Genomic DNA, 18,945 nt, shown 5'->3' on the forward strand with positions numbered 1-18,945 from the left:
TTACTAATCAAGACAAGTTGTTTACATAATTCCTTTCTATTTTCTTTTCTGAAAACTGAAGTTAAATTTAATTATTTTAAACGCACATGCCATCAGCGGAAAAATGCGCCATTCCCAGCGGTCGAGGTTGAAAAGTTTCAACAAAGTTTGAAATGTTTCAAACGACGAGGTGAAAAGTTTGAAAATGTTTCCTCAGCGGAAAGCTTCCGCATTTGAGGTGAATTAATGTGACGTCATCAAGCTCGTTGAGTGGTGAAAAGCGTTTCTTTTCCCGTTAGTGTATTTGAATTTGAAATGAGGTTGGAGTTGATGATATGACAAGGGGTTTCCTTGACCGAACAACTAACTAACGTACTACTGGATAAACTACTAGTAAGTCCATTCAAAACGGTATAGCAGACCAACTAAAGGGGTTAAAATCCACGAGTAATGTGGTGAAAAGTTCGGTTGCGAAACATGAATCGCGCTTTATTCGTACGGAAATGAATAATTCATAGATAAAACAGGAAAAGCATTAAACGTAAGAAAAGTAAAACAAATGTACAATCAGCTCAGGTGAGATTAAGAATGTTGTTCATCTTTTTGACGTCCTTCACGTTCGAATCGATCTGTGTGTACCTGTCGAAGGGGACGCAGAAACGGTTAATAAAATCAAACTAAGCTTAGCTTCTCCCCCCCCTTAATCCCCTTTGTACATACATTTCTCCAATGATCTGCTTGATGATGTCCTCCTGCTTGACGGGCAGTGTGAACGTTTTCTCCTTGGCAGTTTTCTTCTTCATTTCCAGCTCCATCTGCTGCGTGGTAATCTTCTGTTTGGCTTGGTCAACGTTTTTCTGCAGCATCTTTACCGATTGGTGGATCTTTTCGATCCTTTCGGTAAACTGCTTCTCCGAGAACGATCCCTTTGGTAGTCGCAACGTTGCAAGACGCACCACCTCTTGAGCCCTGCGAGGGATTGGGGAAATAGAACAAACCACGTTGGGGTTAGAGTAAGCGAACAACTAATGGCCGCCACAACGAAATTTTGTGAGTATTCTACTCCTGGGCAAAGTAAAGAACGATTTGCGTGTAGTCACTTTTCAGCCCACCGGTGGGTGGGCATAAAAAAGTTTATTGCTTCCTCAAATTAAAATACTAAAACGTTTGTCAAGTGGTCGGTCTTGTCAACGGTCGGAGAGGTCTCTTGTCGCAAACACTACAACAACAGAACCTTAGGCTTTCTCGTCCGAGGCCTGGGTGGCACCCGACGCAACCGACTGGCCATCGTCGACTGGTGCATCCTGGCACGATAGCGACGGGAACTTCTGGTACAGGGCAGCGCGATACTTCGGATGGCTGATGCCGTACACGATCGGGTTGTAGACGGCGTTGGCCTTGGCGAACAGCGAGCCCCAGATGGTGGCCAGCGGGCTGATCGGGGCAGCCTTGAAGATTCCGGTGAAGTTGATGACCAGATACGGCGTCCAGGCCATGAACCAGAGCGAGATGGTGACCAGGGCGACCTTGGCCAGCTTCATCTCGGTGCTGGTGTTCTGGGCTTCCTGCGTACGCAGCGAGGCGACGTTCATCTTCTTGGCCTGCTCGCGCATGTTCTTCTCGTGAGCGGACACAGCCTTCAGGATGAAGGTGTACGAGTAGATGATGGTCAGCAGCGGCAGCCAGTACACGAAGATGGCGTAGATGATGATGTACGAGCGGCTCAGCCACGTCTGGGTCAGGTAGTCGGTTCCGCAGGCGGTCATGTTGCCCTCCGGCACGTACCGGTTCCATCCGAACAGCGGGGCCAGAGTCCAGAACAGCGCGAACACCCACACGCCCAGAATGCGCAGCAGGGCACCGTTGTTGGTCATCGGCTTGCCCGCGAGACCCTTCACGATGACGTTGTAACGGTCAAAGGCAATCATCGTCATGGTCCAGATCGAGGCACAGCCGAACAGCGATCCCAGCATGGCGTACAGCTCGCACGCGAACGGGCCAAAGGTCCAGGTCTCGTGCCAGCAGTTGATCACCATCGGCGGGCCCATCGTGAACATCATGAAGAAATCGGAGAAGGCCAGATTGACCACCAGCAAGTTGGAGGGGGTTCGGAGTGACTTGGTGTTGGTGAAGATGTACATCACACAACCGTTACCGGTCATCGAGATCATTCCGAGCATGAAGATGGCAAAACCTAGGATCGAGTGCCACAGCGGGTTCATGGGCGGGAACTGATTCCAGTGCGGATGCACCATGTGGAGCATCTCTGGTGGGACCTTGTCCACCACCGACATGTTGCCGGATCCCTGCGTCCAGGCATCGAAATGCGGTTCTACGAAGGCTGCCATTGTTACGACTGTTACGAGTTTGAGAGCGGATGGGACAAGAAAAGGACAATTCCGAATGAATACCCCCTCGTTTAGAGAATCGCCGCGTTATCACAAAGATGCGTCACCGATGTGTAGCTTACCACGTTCGGAAGAGCTCTCAGGCACTTGATGTTGTTAATGCGCGGGTTGGTAATTGCTGTGAGATACACACTCTTCACTGTTTACTTTGGTTCCAATAAGCTGAAGAAAATCGATGTTACTCGAACTACTTCAGACTTATGGTTTTAGGCTAACGTTGCAACGGCTGCAAAGAACCAAGAACGACTCAATTTGAACAGGGCCGCTGGTGCACCTTTTATAGGGCGCTTGCTGCAGCGATGCATTCATTTCTAATTGAGTTAAAAGTTCTACTGCTCACTTGCCATTTCTTTGCATATGCGGTAAGGGATTACTCAAGACATCCACATATCGGAGGAGAGAACCAGCGGCGGCCTACGGGCCGTTTGCAAAGAAAGTCTTACAGTGTGTGTATGGCTTCAGCGGTATGCGATTTTGGTGCATTTGTTGTTTTTAAAATGCATGCAAATACCGAAGAAAAGTGTTACAAAGTCATGAAAAGGAGGAGTAGTGTGTGGGAATTTTTAAAAACCTACGAAAATCAAGTATTACGATAATTGAGTTATGGAAGTCTCTTCTTCCCTTGTCATGTGCGTCTGCTTCAGTTTGGTGTGAGGCGTCTAGTAGTCAGCGTCAGCGCCGGGGTCGATAGCACGTGGTTAAAATGCTTTAAAACGATCGGCTTAAGACTTACCGCTTGAAGAGAGAGTTTTGCTTGTCGCACAAATCTTCATAGGTTTCGGCGAGACGTTCGGCGGTGGCGCGAATTTTTTGCTTCTCCGCCTGCAGTTCCTCGATGTCGTTGAGCTGCTGCTGTTTGAGCAGCTTTAGCACGTGCTCACGCTTCTCTATCTCCTGGCGGGCCTTGTCATGCCGTACGAAATAGTTCTCCCGGAGCATCCGTGTCGCTTGGGTCAGCAGTTCGAACGCTTCCTGCGGTGTCGGTTCAGTGGATTGGTCCAGCTTCAGGATCGGTTGGGTGAGGCCCGACCGCAGTATCGATTGAATGCGCTTCTGGAATGAGTCTTTCAGCATCTGTAAAGGAAGACGGAAGAGAGACGAGACGGAATCTTACACAAACTCGTTTGAAAAGAGGTGCCTAACCGCTTCCAAAATGTGTGCACAATACGTACGTTTTTGATGGGCGATTCGGAATTGCCGGCCTTTTTGGTCGAGCCGGACAGGGGCCACTTTCGAATCAAACTGTGATCGGTAATCAGATCCAGCGATACCACCTGCCCGGAAGCGAGGAACAAAACCAACCCGGAAGGGGACTGGAGCAGCGTAAAGCCGAGCACTGCGTTGGTGTTGGCATTTTGCAGTGCCTTCGTGCAAACGACGTATTCCGCCCGGCTGTGTGAGTTGAAGAGGGGATACTTCTCCACCAGCTCGTCCGTCCCTTCCTGCTGGACGAACTCGTGCAGCGGACGAGTGAAATCCAGTGTGACGGCGTGCAGACCGGCATTGTGGTAGGCAAAGTAGCGTGCCTCATTTAGCGGGTCGCGCTTGAGATGCAGCGGACAGGAGTAGGACTTGGCCTCCTTCGTTTCCGCCACGCTCGGCAGCCCCAGCTCCAGCTCGACCGTTTCCAGCACGTGCAGGTACCACTCGCACGGGTGCAGGGTAAGATTGCTGTCTGCCAGCTGCTCGGACGTGAGGGATCGCTCCAGGGGACAGGACTCCTCGAGGAAAAGTGCATGATGCGTTTTGCCCGTGCTCTCGGCAATGATGACTGTCGGCGGCAGCGTCGGGATGACGATGAGCGAACACGAATCCAGCCCATAGTTATCGTCCACCTGCGGCTGAATCGAAATCGGTCCCTGCAGCTTGGGTCGATTGGTGTCGATGCCGGCGCAAAGTACATAGACATTGCCATCGCCCCGCAGAATCACTATTGGCCACTCCACTTTGGTCCCACCGGCACCGGCAGTCGGTGGTGCCTTTTTATTCTTCTGCGCGATTACTGAGTCCTGTATGTGTGTATGTTTTGGGGGGGAGAGATACGATGTATGTCAAACAACAAAAGAGAGAGAGAGAGGGAGAGACAAGTAGGTATTTAGAAATTCGAAAAGAAGTGTCCGTGAAGGGGACACTTGGTCGGTTGTGCAAACAGAAAGCTGCTGCACAAATGTTCTCTCTTTAGAAGGGACGACCCACGGGCACCCCCAAAACAACCGAGTTCGCACCACGGCCGACGCAGCATGCGAAAATGGTGCATCCATGAACCGAAAATGATTTCTGCGGTGCATCACCGTCGTTTTGGGATGAAATTGCACGGAAAGTGTAGTGAGTGAGAGAGCAAACAAACAGACCAAGTGTCCCTCCAACGCAGGCAGCTAGGTAGCAAGGTAGAACACCTACATTCATGAGGGTGCCTTCCTTTGGAGCAATGGCCGGCTTCGTTGCGGTGACCGTTGACGACGTCGTTGACAGGGTCGTCGTCGGTGAGAACGTTGTATCGGCGCCGACGGAGCCACTTCCACCGGTGGCGGAAGAAACCACACGTGGCGGTGCGATGTCAAAATCAACAGCCGTATCGCCCAGACTGTTAAGATAGGCAAGCTTCGAAGTGACTCCCGGCGAGGCGACAGCCGTTCCCGGCGATCCGACAAAACTGGCCGAAGAACCGTGTTTACTGCCGCCTCCAACGCCGCTGCCACTACCGATGACGACGGGTTGCGGTGTTGGTGTCGGTCCAATGCGCCATACATGCCGCAGCGAGTCCACATCGTACACCCTGCAAAACGTGGAGAGAGAGAGAGAGAGAGAGATGGGCAAATGCTGTTTTTTCCTGCTTCTCGTGCTGATTTCGGTTTAAACACTCGACCCGGGACATTCCCGCCTTGCAGTCCGTTGTTATCGTGCCGGATCAACGATGAGTGTACGTTTAGGGGGCCCAAGTGTGATGACATAAATGGTTCGGAATTTGGTTTTTGAGGTTTTGGGATGTGTGATGCAGCCTTGGAATCTGGACCCGGGGACATTGCTGCTTACCTTATCGAATTGTCCGACAGGAGAGCGAGCAAGTGTGAATCCGTCGGAGATGCCGGATGCCAGCGGATCTGCAGAAGCTCGAGCGTTGCACTTTCGGTAAATAGATGCTCGTCGAGGTTGTAGGCACTGTGAAGCAGAAAAAAACGGAACAAAAACTAATGAGTGAAGTCGGTACGAGCTATGGAGGCTATTGATTCACACAGCCGGCGCACACAGCGAGTGAGGCAGAACCATTCGCGATAAATTGGGTACGGCGGTAATCCTTTTGAAAGAGCTTTGCTAATTATAAGTTTTCCCATAAGCATGCAAGGTTTGAAAAAAAAAGTAGTGAGAGTTTTAACATAAACACACCAATTGGCCGGATGGTGTGCCATTGAATCATAATACATCCGGAAATGGTAAAGATGGCGACCTCCCTTACGGTGCCAACATTCGCTCCGTGAACCAAACGAACACCAAACCGCGTGTAAACACATAAATATACCCGACTTATATTAATCCTCGCCCAAACCGCGCCACCGAAGAAGAAGAAGCGTTCTTTGTAGCCGTGTACCTTCGTACTACCGTTTTAGGCCACCGACCTTCCGGAGATGTTGTGAATGTATGTGTGTGTATGTTTGCTAAATCTCAACCCAACACATACACACAGAGGGCCCACATCCCAAGGGTCTACACCGCACCAAATTGGGTGGTAAGTGGTGCAACGGCGCACACTTTCATATCAAAGGGAAAATTATGAACCCTCGCGAAACGGGTTGTCCCTTCTCTCCGCGCGGCAACACAATTTTCCATCCATACTTACACCACCGACACACCACACAATCCGCTAAAACGCACAGCCAGCCAGTCAGAGAGTACTCGCTGTGACTCCCTTGCCGCACGGACTAGGAGGGGGGTCGGTCGGTCGGGTGTGCAGCAAAAGGAGTAGCACAAATAAATCGAAAAGTTTTCTCTCACTCCGAACACACGCACACACACACGCCGGCAACATTCGGGACATGTATTTTGCATTTTCTTCAAATTAATTTATAAATTTAAATGTAAATAAAAATCTATAAACACGCGCGTGGCTACACCCAATATAATCCTTTTTCCGACCGCGGAACGCACTTTTTTTTGGCTCGTATTTAACACGGAAGCAACATTCATTTCGAACATCCCCACGAACGGGTGCGTTGCGAGGATTTGGCTTCAGACCCAGGCCAGGCCTGCTGGGATGGTTGCTAAGTGGTTGGAAACTGCAACGCTGTTGTCAGTCAGTGGGAAAGCTTTGCTCCAAACTGGGATTGTGTTTTTGAGCATTATCCACTGTGTGTGGTGTCAAGCCCGACCGACTGTTGGCGGTCCAATGGGGTTGCATGGGAGTTGGCGTCATCAAAAACGCCCGTTAAACATCACTTGTACATTTGCGTGTCCGGAGGGTTTACGCGACACGTTGGTAGGTTGGTTAGTTGGTTGTGTATTTTGTGTCTGCCACCGCGGGCTACGTTGATTACAAATTGACACCGGCATAGGATTGATAAGAAGGAAGAGTGTTTATATCGAAACAATTGCCAACGTTGCCGTTTATACCCTTTAAAAAGCTTATTAGCAACCTACGTCTGATACAGTTTCTGTGACTGAGTGAAAGCTTAGCAAAGGGGTAATATACGATCAGCTCATTTTTTAATCCACTTTTGCTTCCGTTTTAAACAGAATATATTACTGTAGTGAAAGGACAAAAAAAAAGGTCGTAATAACACTTTGCCAAACCCGCTGGAAACTGTAAATCTCTACACGCTGCAGGTTAAATTTGAAGACACACACAGCGAAACGAAATCGAGTTCGTTATTCTCGGCATCGTCAGCATTGTAATTCACATATGAATAGTGGACACTCTCTGCACGGTTGCTGCACACACACATACACACACGGAGAAAAAAGAAAAATCCCCAATTCAAACTCTTTCATATGTGCGCGATTCGGGAGGCCAGCGGTCCCCCAGCCAACGGCCAGCCAAGGTATATTATAATTTAGTAAAATTAAAAAGTACTGCCATTTCCCATAAGGATGTGCGAGGAAAACGATAACGGCCAGCAACCGGACCGGACCGAACCGACCGGACCGCCCTTTTGTCCTCGCGATAATCTACAACCTCCCAGACGCGCGGCGCACGGGCCACGGCTGGCTAATCGGAGTGAGGTAGTGTGGTGTGGTCGGACTTTCCTCCAAAGGGAACACACTCCCCCTTTCCCCATCCCCACCCACTACCGTTTCGGACACGTTAATATTCATTTGTATCCCTAATTCCCCAAACTTGAGAAGTACAAGTGCCATCGCCTAGCACAGTTTGCTGCCATTCTTCGTGGCGCCCGTGTGGAGAGGGAGGAAAGTGGATCAGCGGGTGAAAAGTCATCACCGAAATAGCGTACAAGCTATAGGGAGAAAGAAAGACCGTCGAGGAAGGAGCAGTAGATACGACGAGTGCGCCCTACAATCGGGATGACAATAAAGCAATCTGGTTGCAGCATAACCCATTCCTTTGTGACCGCGCCGTCTCTACTTTCCTACGTAAATTGTCTATGTTTTATGCTGGTTCCTCCTTCGACCAAAAAAAGAATATCCTCGAAGGATGACCGACCGAAAAAAAGAGAATCGTATTAGTATAACATGTTTAAATTAATACAAAGCCTCTTACAAACCCTTTCACTTCAATTCCTGCTCATGTTCTTGCTTCCTATGTGTGTGTATGAGTCTGTACTTGGACATGATGGGCACTTTTGGCCGGAAAACTCACTGTGACGACAAATGGATACATCGGTATCGCTTGCCAGCTACACTTGTGACCTCCCACGGGCGGGTTTGGGCATGGCGGTCGAAGCTATTCAATCGCGAGCGCGCCAAGGGCGAGTCTGGAAGTTTTCCACTTCAATTTTTAATTTTAATACTATAACACGATCATTTCGTAGATAGATGACAACGCTTTTTTGTGTAATTCAACATTGACATTCCACTGCAATGGAATGAAAGTGGCCTTCGTTTTTGCATGACCATTCGTCGTATTAGTCAGTCGCGAAAGTAAATGAAAAATTGGTCACGATTTTGTTGCAAGCTATTTTCCTACTGCCAATGGGAATTAAGCTTCCCTCTTTCGCTCCTTTATCTACATTTGTTGCGCGTGAATATGTGTACGTATTACTCATATACAGCTTTCCCCCGTTTGAAATGACCTCGAAAGGTGTGGCGCTTCGTTCATTTCCCTCCAGCTCCAAATGTGAGGTTTTTTTGTGCATACGCGTTCGCGGTTTCGACCCTTTCGAGCCTTAAGATTCTGGGGACACATTCCGGGTGGTTCACTCTCTCTCTCTATCTTCAGTTCCACACCCACCCTCCCCTTCCCTCCCCTCGAGCAGAAGTGAAGTGATTTTCCGTTCGGCTTTGGGACTTTTGGGGAACTTTTTTGTGTTGGAACAACGGTTGGATCCACACATTCCCGTTCTTTTTATTTTTTGCTGTTGTTGTTTTCACGTGGTTTTTTAAGGATACATAATACACCCATGCCTCTAATACGCCACAAATAAGAAAACCACGGACCACGGACCGGAGAGCACCAGTATTTGAAAAGCGGATCACCGCGGTGAAACGAGAGACAAACGCAGATAAATATTTTAATCTCATGATGGGAACTCAAGCCCTCCCCGAAAATAAATAAAAACCGGCGCCCTAAAAGGACAAGGGGATGTGTGGTGATGTCGCGAAGGTTTTTGCCGGAAGATGATAGCAACAACAAAAAAAAAAAAGAGTTTCCCAACCCACACACAGAGACACATAGAAACACTTATCCTCAATATGGTCGCTTCCATCTCGCATTCACTACTGTTCGCATCGCTCTAATTCCGCTTTCGGCCGGGGGTCAGTCCCACCACCGTCGAGCGAGCAAAGGGGAAGGGAGGGAGTGGTAATGCCCATCCTTTACCCCGGTCAACCCCGGTGGCATGACTGAAACAACGTTGACGGTCATGCGATTAAGAGCATTTGTACGAAATCGTATCCGCTTAAAATATACACACATTAAAATATAGGAATTATTGTTTGAGAGGTTGCCGGCGACTAAAAAGTTGACTCTCTCCATCTCTCTCTCTGTCTCTGTCTCTACACTAAGACAAACTTCGGCGGGTCAGATAGAAACGGGAGAAGAGGAAGGTAACATACAGCAGCACCATAATACGACGAGGAAATTATGCTCCGGTCGGACGAAAGGAAACACACACACACACACAAATCGCCGGGACATAATGAAAGAATACAAATCCAGAAGGGGACGCGACACGGCGCGCAAAAGGATGATATAATTTTTCTTGTTAACTCGATTTTTTCTGACTCTCTCTGCCTGTGTTGGGAAAGGGTTTATCTGACTTTCTGTCCTAGCAAGAGTACCTTTATTCCCTCTTCGCCCTCACCCCTGTCACCGTTTGTCGTCATCGGACAGACTTAGAACTTGTTATGCTGTGCTTATGTGCTTTCGCTTTTGTCTAAATAACTATCTTTGGATTGCCTTGAATTGGTGGTGGGAGGTGGGAGGGTTTTTTTTCGCGATCCAGTGCCGGCAGGCCAACACCTACACACACACACACACACACACACACACACACACACACACACACACACACACACACACACACATCAATGAACGGCGCACTGAAGAAGAAGAGAACGGCGATTGGTGGGCATTTTCTGCCTCTGTGGTAGAATGTGAACTATAAAAGCATTAAAAGCATTGCGTAGGCGCGCCCCACCGCAGAAAGGCCACTTTTTGTTGTTATTATTGTTGCAAATCTTACTCGTGTCCTGGGCGTTGTGTAGTGGGTTTTCTTAAAAAAAAAGGGATCGAGATTTTCAAGCAAGCGGAGGAGCAAAAAACAAACGAAACCGAGGAGGAGCGCGTTGGTTTGTTGGTTCTGTCTTCGTTTTCTGTGGTTGGATTTAATTTATGTGGATATGCACCGGCTTTTTCCCCCTCGCCCCAGTAATGCGGTTCTGTTCGGAATGGTCGAAGGAAGGAGCTTACTCGGTGGTGTAATGTAAGAACAACCGAATAAAAGTAATCCTTCCCTGGGAGGAAAAAGCGACAGCATCTGGTGGTTGGTGGATGTCGTTAAAATAGCTGCAAATTGTGAGACATAAAAATGGTTCAAATCATTATACAAAAGACACTGTTTGCTGTACACTTTACTGTATTGGAAATTGCCATTAAGCGGCTCGGTATAAATGCAATAAATCAGCCAGCGCTAACAACGCGGCAGCCGAGCGCGGCAACATTAGCGCAAATGTCAATCATTAAGAAGCAGCCGGACCCCGATGTTCTTCAGCCTTTGCTTTGCCGCCTGAGGTAGCCAGGTAATAACAATAATCGTAAAAAATTAATCAAACTCCACCATTCGAACAGCAATATCCTCCGCCCCCCTGTGGTCGACTCGCTGGAGGAGGGTTTTGCTACGAGTGAGCATCCGTTGTAAAGGTAGAACGCTTGTTTTTACCGGCAGCCGCGTTGTTATTACACACTGCAATAATCGTGACCATTTTTCAGCCCAAAACACTGCCGAACGATTATTATCTTGTTCGTCATTCGTTCCGTTCCGATCCGAGGGGGAGTGGGAGCTGCCGTTGGTAAGGAAGGTATCAGCGCGATTTTAATTTCCACCTAACACTTTCGCCATTCGTTGGTGCGCCCAATTTCCCGGGTGTTCGTCAGGTTCGTCGATAGTGTGGCTCCTGCCATTAAAAGTCAGCTTCCAACGACGACCCACCCCAGCTATGGGGGGTTGCTATGCTTGTGGTCGATGGTAATGGTAACACCGACTCTGTTTGTCGTCGTGGACCCTGCGTGGGCTGCGCTGGCGAAGATAAGCCAAACCACCACCTCCTCTACCACCCTATGAAAACCGACCCGAAGTAATGAAACCAAATCGGTGACAATAAAAATTTAAAATTATCCCACCGCCGCGTGGCGGAGGGCGTAGGGAATGTATTGTTGCTCGAAGAGCGTAATGGCCGTTGCCTCCCCCTTACTTACTTCTCCGCGATGGCTGATAATCCGCGTTTTTCCACGTGAACCGGTTATTCCCGCCGGTGTACTCTGCCGAAGAAGCGAAGAAGGCAACAGTGGTGCGGTGCGCAGAGTGGTGTTGGAAGTTCGTGTTTGATTATCCTTTCGCAAAAGCCCAAATAAATGAATGCCATCATCATGGGTTCCCAGTTAATTGGTCGTGCATTTTTGAATGTTTGTGATACCTTTTCCAATGGCCGGAAGATTAGCACCAACACTCCACAGGGGTGGCGGCTGACGCTCAAGACGCTTTCTGACTCACCTACTCATCAAAAGTCGTCGAATTACGCTCAAACCAACCTCGCATTGGAGGAAAATGGAAAATTTATTCAAAACTGCACCATCAGCAAACATTCCACGTTGGACACCTGGAGGAGCTGGGGAACATTTTTCCTCACATCAAACCCTCTCGGGGTGCGCTGCGCTCTAGCTTACGGGAAGCATACTCCAACCAGATCTCCTGGGCTATTGATTCCAGCTCCAGGTGGAGAGCAGGCTAAGGAAGAGCTTCTCAAAAGCCACTGGAGAGTGCCTCCAGCAGTCAACTTTTCAACTCTCGAAAGATGCCATGCCTTCTTATGCACCTTAGCTTTCTTCCCTCGAGAGGCAAGGAGCTCCCTCCGTGTGCGAGCAGGGAAGGTGTTAATTTCTAAAGTTTATAAAAAGTATTAAAATTCATTTCGTATCAAGATTTGCATGCCTCGGATACAACACCTTCGCAGATTCGCTGTCGAACGTTAAGCTCCCCCGGGGGATACGCGGAAGAACACGCGTATCATTGGAAAAGCGCACATCTTTCGTGACACAGAAAGACACAGAAAGAAAGAAAGAGAGCCTCCTTCTTCGTCGTCATCGTGCGTGCTGATGATCCTGAAACGCAATTGAAGCATGATTGTGAGTTAAAAATAAGCCCTTAAGCGAACGGAGTGAGTGTGTTTGAGTGTGAAAAGCTGAGGTGCGCACTAATGCCGCACTAATGAGCGTGAAAGACATTGGCAACTCGTTCGACATTGGCGCGCAATGGTGTGGCACGCAGGCAGGCAGGCGCGAGAGCACGAAGCACACGGGCGCGATGTCAGCAGCGCAAATCCAAGATTTTTATTAAAATATGTAAATTTTAATTTTTACTGTTATGATTGGCTTATTTCGGGCGAACTAATTACTTTACCAGATCAAATAATCTAATGTCTTCAATTAAAACCAACGGACGAATGGGTGGAAGCAAAGCAAGTTCAGGTGCAACATCGAAGAAATTGCTGAACAACAGCTCGAGATTGAACCGGCAGAAGGAGACTACCCACTGCTGTTGTGGAGTTGTAGCGGAGATTTATTCCGCAAAGATGCCAACCGACCACCGGCAATTCTTACACGGTCTTTCTTCGGCACGTATCTTTGGCCACTTTAATGCGCAAGCCGCATATGAAGTGCCACACTGTGGTGCTAGTCAATAGACAGCAATATCCAGTAGGAGAGGTATAAGATAAAAATTGTAACTACTCCCAGTTTGATCGTTTGTCGTCACGTTTGGGCTACATGCCATCGCCAGATGGAACGGCAGGGGGGAGACGAGGAGTTTTATCAAATATTAACTCATCCTTCTTTCTTCCCCGTTCCGTTCCAGGACCGACCGCCGTTCAATGCATTTCAAACTTCAACCACAGAGGAAGGGGTTGACTTTTTATCGCAACGATACTTTTAACTTCAGGAGAGGGAGAGGAGCGTGCAAATAAAAGCGACCAGAGATCGCTGGCATGACTCCATGCCCGAAAAAAGGGACTTACTTCCACCAACATGCCAGACCAGACCATCAATCGTACACGCCAAACCCATGGTAACGCCATAGCGGTTCCCGGACACACAGAAGAACAGACCCGTTTCTGTGGGTGTTGCTTGCTTGCTTGCTTTTCCTATCCGCATTGGTGGCATTAGCATAATTTTTCGCACCACCATTGATCGGCGAGGGAGGAGTGGGGTGGTTAGTTAATAGTCTCGATGGCGGCGGAACTTGGTACCGGGTGGTTTTGGTTTGCGCACTTTTTATCCCGAACAATTTCTGATAGCGTAAGTAGTATAATTGATGCGGGGATGTTGTTGCCAGACCACCACCACCACCACCGCCTGCGCGCGACCCAGTAGAAGCAGCAGGATCCGTCGAAAATTACCGTTACAGTGAGATAAACCCCGGGTAAAGGTGTCAGGCGGTGGTGTGGGGCGTTTATCGAAGTTTCTTTCGATTGAGCCGGAAAACTCACTGATCCTTGCGATTGTCGAACATTAGGCTGAGCAGGAAGAAAGGAACAGAGCGTGTGCTTCTGTTTTGTTTGAATATCTGGAGTGTGACCTCTAGAAGAGATCGACCATAGGAAGCGGAAAGAACGGGTTCTTTCCTTTCTGTTTTGATGGTAAACTCTTTCCGTTTTTGGCGGATACACGGAATGATTACGAATCAACATGTAAATGCTGTAACTACATCTGCAAGGTTTTGGAAAGTTTGTCTTACATTGTACAGATAAAGGATGATACCAAAAACGTACACTATACTAATTATAACTTCTTTTCAGTGGTCCACCACCATGCTCTGCTGCCAGATTGCTGTTTGCTTATACATTTGTTGGCTGATTGGCTTCCGGAGTGAGTATAGGAAGACACTGCTGTGCCAAGAATCCGCATCTTAGAGTTTCATGAACAAGATGCCATTCCACACCCTGCGAAAGAGGATTTTTTAAGTTGTCGTACAACCGAAACTGTCTTCCGAATCCTTTCGCATGAATTGCCCTTTGATGATGCTGGGATGATGCGATCGTGTTCGTGTTCTTCAGCAGAAGACGACACTAAGACAAAAAAATGACAAGAGAGAGAGAGCTATGGTGACGGACTGACTGACTGGTTTGTCATTTTAGTACGTCGAGTAGATGAAGATTAAATGACTTGGTAGCAGAGGGTAGCAAAGGGTTGGTCCCACGAAACAATAAAAACATTGTAAAGAATCTGTTCCTGTAGCAGAGTGCGGCAAGCAAACGACACACACAAACGGAGGAAAGGGAGTGATTAAAAGAATGGCGGCTCCCTCCATCGAGGGCGCGCTGGGGATGAACATTCTGCCGTAGGTGGTTGCGTGTTGCGTTGGTGTATGGCTCTTTGTACTGATGTATGCTAACGCGAAACATGAGCAGCAAAAATTTAGCGTATGTTGTGCAGAGAGGGAGACGTCGTGTTTTGGCCTCTTAGCGTGTGCATGTGTGTAATGGGAGGAGAGCGGAAAAGAGCCCAATCTCAGACAATCTCAATTGTTCGAAAAATTCGTCTTCTGCTATGATAGGCATTTGCCTTGTTTTGCGAGCAGGAGGTTCTGGTTTTATGTTGCAAATTTGTTGAAGCAGCATTGTTTGGCAACATTATCCTGATATGCTTAGAGTTTGAGGGTGGTGAGGGTATAAGAAAACATTGAATAAAAAGCACTAATTTGTTTGCTGTAAATTTGCAATGCAATTATAACACTGACTGACTGTTTCCATTTGTATGCCAATATTATCAATGTAAGAAGGCGTGCGACTTCATCTGCTCTTTGAAGATTCATGCATTATTCAGTGTTTAGGCGACCGAGCGAACGGTACTCACGCGCTCAACAACGAACTTAATAATGATCGAATAGCAAATTACTAGCAATCACACACCGAAGCGACTGCTGATGGTGCCATCAACGATCTTATGCATACATTTTTAATTGATGCACGCACAATTGGACTCGGAATCAATCGGGGTGGGTGGGTGCTCGGAGCTTCTGGTCGACTATGCAGCAGGAATGTGCCAAGGATACGCCACAAAGTGTTGCGTTTACGGTTGTGATTGCAGACTATGAATATTAATGGGTCTTTGGAGAGCATCTGGAGTTGTCACTGCTGTTCGTACCTGTGTACCCGTGGTAGGTAGGAGAGCCTATTTTGCTTCAACCAGTAGTCAAAGATGGATGCACTGCACTGCTCTGTGCTGCCAGTACTCGGTGGTGTGCTTGGTAATTCGAAATCGAATAATCACACTGCTCTATCACCAGATCTATCAGCAGTTCATTATCATTGCTTTGTTCAGGAGGGCCGGCACCAGAAGTTGCTACGGTAGACTACAACAATTATCTTTTGCCCTGAGTTTTGCTTTGTCCCTCTTCCTTGTGTTCGGTTTTCTTTGTCGCCTGCGCCGTGTAGTGATGATTGATTTTTAAATTAATTTTTAATTTATTCAGGAACCCACCACTCCAGGGTATGGACATAGCTCCACGGGTCGTATTCTGAAAGGACGCCCGAACTCAACTGTGTTTTGTTTTCTAGCAACAGATTAAAAAAAAACATTCTACACGACCTATCAATTTCTGTTTATTGTGTCATTATAAGGAGAGAGAGAAAGAAAGCCAGGTCGGCGATAAACAAAAGCTACGACGACGATCGGTACCGAAGCGCACAGGCGAAACGAAAATCACTTCATTTGAAAACCGTCGTTTTTTTCTCCCCATTTCACGGAACAAGTTTAAGTGTTTTGGTAGGAAATTTGTATTCAATTTTAATTGAGTTGTGATTTAATGTATTCACAATTTCACCCCAAAACAATGCTCGCACTAGAGCAAACGGACAACGGACAATGGGGAAAATTTCCATAGAAAAACTTTCTCCTGAATAAAAAAAAAACCAGAACAAAACTTCTTTTTTCTTGGTCACTGGGCTCTCGTCACCGGTGGAAAAGAGATTCTTTTGGACATTGAAATTCGATTTAGAAGATCACATTAACAGGGGATCGTTCGGTGTCCTCTTTTCGCACATATTGCGTTAAATTAAATTAACCGATACTTTATGCTGGAATCACCACAAATGATGTCCTTTTTATACGATGGAAATTGTTGATCAAGCTTCTTTTTCATCAAAAATCGTAAAACAATCAGCGCGCGCGAGAGCAGGAGAGGGAATGATGATTTGTTTTAATTTTTCGCTCCAATGAAGCTTTCCGTCGGCAGACGCGCGATCCACAATTGCGGTCAGGTGGGAGGAAATGGCACTGACAATTGAAAAATTTCCTTCAAATTAAAAGCATTTCCGTTCTTCTCGTTCCCGTCTGTGCGTAAAACCACCTCCTCCGCCACCCGCTGCAGTGTGGTGAAAGTGTGTGACGGTGTTCTGGTTTTGATTTATTAATCACTGTGCGTCGGCAGGGCTGTGTCGGCAGGGCTGTGTCGGCTAATGCTGTGTGTGTTGTTGGCTGTTGCCCCAAACCCAACTCCCTCCGATCCGATGGTTTTTGGGGTGGGGTGGGTGGGTACAGAAATTATGGACAGAAAAATTCAACATTTCTTGCCACCCTGCTGCTCACCTGCTCTCCGCCCATAAAGGAGCAACCCTGTAACGGTAGTCTCCAAAAGAGTGTCGGAACGAGCCTACACCCGTGCCTGCCACTGTGGTGGGTGGTGATGATTTCTTCTAATGACAAATATGTGTTGAGAATTAATCTAATTATTCGAAGGTGTTACAAATTTTCCGAAAATATTCCCCATTATCGTTGCCGTTAATGGCGTTTGTTTGCGCGCTCAATGGCGCCCTCGGGGGCGCCAGAGGCCCGTTCCTCCGCTGCTGGCTGTAATTGAAACACGCGAAAAAAGGGGTTGAAAGCGCCCGACTGTGGGCTGTGCGAATAGGCCGGTGCTGTTCTCGGTTGTTTCTCGTGTCTAATATTTATTTGCTGACGACGAGTTTTAAGAAGCGCTCCTTTGCCCATTTTTGGGCCACCCCCCAAGCTGCTGCTGGCGGGATCGTCCATTATATGCGTGTAAAAGGCAAGAAATCGGTCTCCTTCGGGCAAGGTGTGTTTAAGAGGACCGGGGGTTGGTGTAAGAGAGGACGACGATGATCGGAGCCATTCAAGGGAAGGAAGTTAATGTGATCTTAACACCTCCCAAGCGGCAACACTGGGCTCGGGGCCAAGCGGCAAACGTCGTTGGATGCGTAAGCACTTCCTCTTTACGTTGGGATATTAGTTGTTGAAGATTGCGCGTTCCGCTTGCGGTACGTGAGACAATTTTTGAGAACTTGCTTTTAGCACTAATGGCTTACAAAAGGGGGTCAACAAACAGGAATGGGTATGGGTGAGCCATCAGAGCCATTGAAGGATATTTACGTGCTGCTGGCTCGAAAACGGTAATGATTATAAGTGCAAGCGCCAACGGGGCAGAAGGGAGGAGGACATTATTTCGATAGATTGACATTTCTCATCTAGTTATGCTGAGGTTCCGTTCCGGAGCCGTATAAACCACGGTTGATTGCCTCTGCATTCAGGTATTGTGATTTTAAACGTTAGTTAGAAGAAGTTTTCTTCGAATGTTTCAATACCTTGGACGTATGAAAAGATAGCCCAACAAAGGATTTGAAGGATGAAATTGGCTTGGTGCAGAACAATTAGCTCAAACTTGCACCGGAACAGCGCTTTTGGCGCTAAAGACCACCGAATGTTGTGCAACAAGGTTCTCTATAAAAGACGAAAAAGTTGTTATCAAACTTTTATCCGGTAGCGTCTCCGTGCTGAAATAAATTCGCTTCAAGATGTTTTACGCTACGGTAAATAATATCAACCAGAAACAGTTACAGCTCGACATTTACAGTTTCTTGAGCGTTGAGGGTTGAAGACGCAAATGAGTGAGTGAGTGGCAGCGGTCGGTCAATTCTTCAAGCAATGAATATGAAAAGTCTTTCCTCGGCTCGGCGGAATAGACGGAGGTGGATGCATCCAAAAATCGACTTCAGACAACAGTCGAATAGAAACTCGAACTATAGTAACTTGAGTCGAAGATAACCGAGCAGAAGATTCGGCCATTTTTTTTCCACAATTCCACCGACCATTTCCCCGTTGGGCCCCGCGTTTGCAGAAGATTCATTGCAACGAGCGAAAACGGTGAAAAGAGCAGAAGAAGCAGGACTTTCCTTGTTTCTTCGATACAATGGCATTGTCGCAACAATCCGGAGCAGCACTGGGGCAGGTGGAGGAGTAGTGTGCACACTACTCCAAGACATTGTGTGCATGAACCATACTGTTGCTTCTGCTGTGGTGCGGTGCAGTCAAGGTAGAAGAGAGGACACCCCATGCCTCCCTCCTGCTGGAAGGCAAATTTATTGAAGGTAAAAAGTTTGGCTAATAATTTGCATTTTATATTTTCCGTCTCCACCAACTTACTCCCACCACAAAGCCGTGCGAGCGAGGGGGCCGGCCTTGGAGAGCCTTATTTCTTCCCTCAAAATCAAATGGATCTTGTGTTTCGTTCGGAAAATGAAACGAATTGCAAAACCGGGGTTTTGGGAGAGGCGAAAAGGGACGACAGTGGAAGATACAAATAAAAATCAAAATGTATATGGCCACTCTGTCTCACTCGCTCTCTCGCTTAGGAAAAAAAGGACAAAGAAAGGAGGGCAG

General features: G+C 47.7%; 2 protein-coding genes across 3 annotated transcripts in view; both read right to left on the reverse strand.

Annotated features, from left to right (window-relative positions):
- Positions 1–413: 413 nt before the first annotated feature.
- LOC120893282 (nuclear pore complex protein Nup88) overlaps positions 414–18,945 on the reverse strand; it is a 51,102-nt gene continuing 32,570 nt past the window's right edge. The window contains exons 1-7 of one of the 2 annotated variants that reach the window (XM_040295081.1): positions 6,223–6,601; positions 5,421–5,546; positions 4,788–5,163; positions 3,560–4,396; positions 3,121–3,461; positions 700–948; positions 414–618 (exon numbers count right to left, since the gene is read on the reverse strand). In XM_040295081.1, coding sequence (XP_040151015.1) covers positions 552–618; positions 700–948; positions 3,121–3,461; positions 3,560–4,396; positions 4,788–5,163; positions 5,421–5,546; positions 6,223–6,431 — 2,205 coding nt within the window. In that variant the 5' untranslated portion in view covers positions 6,432–6,601 and the 3' untranslated portion in view covers positions 414–551. Of the gene's footprint in view, positions 619–699; positions 949–3,120; positions 3,462–3,559; positions 4,397–4,787; positions 5,164–5,420; positions 5,547–6,222; positions 6,602–18,945 lie in introns of those variants that run through there. The other variant, XM_040295080.1, reaches the window with a different exon arrangement.
- Positions 1,085–2,645, reverse strand: LOC120893283 (opsin-1-like). Its single transcript, XM_040295082.1, has 2 exons — positions 2,450–2,645; positions 1,085–2,335 (listed from the first exon to the last, which is right to left on the reverse strand). Exon 2 carries the CDS (start codon positions 2,325–2,327, stop codon positions 1,215–1,217), a length of 1,113 nt encoding a protein of 370 aa, XP_040151016.1. The 5' UTR covers positions 2,328–2,335; positions 2,450–2,645; the 3' UTR covers positions 1,085–1,214.

Source organism: Anopheles arabiensis, chromosome 2 (assembly GCF_016920715.1).
Source record: "Anopheles arabiensis isolate DONGOLA chromosome 2, AaraD3, whole genome shotgun sequence".
Classification (NCBI taxonomy): domain Eukaryota; kingdom Metazoa; phylum Arthropoda; class Insecta; order Diptera; family Culicidae; genus Anopheles; species Anopheles arabiensis.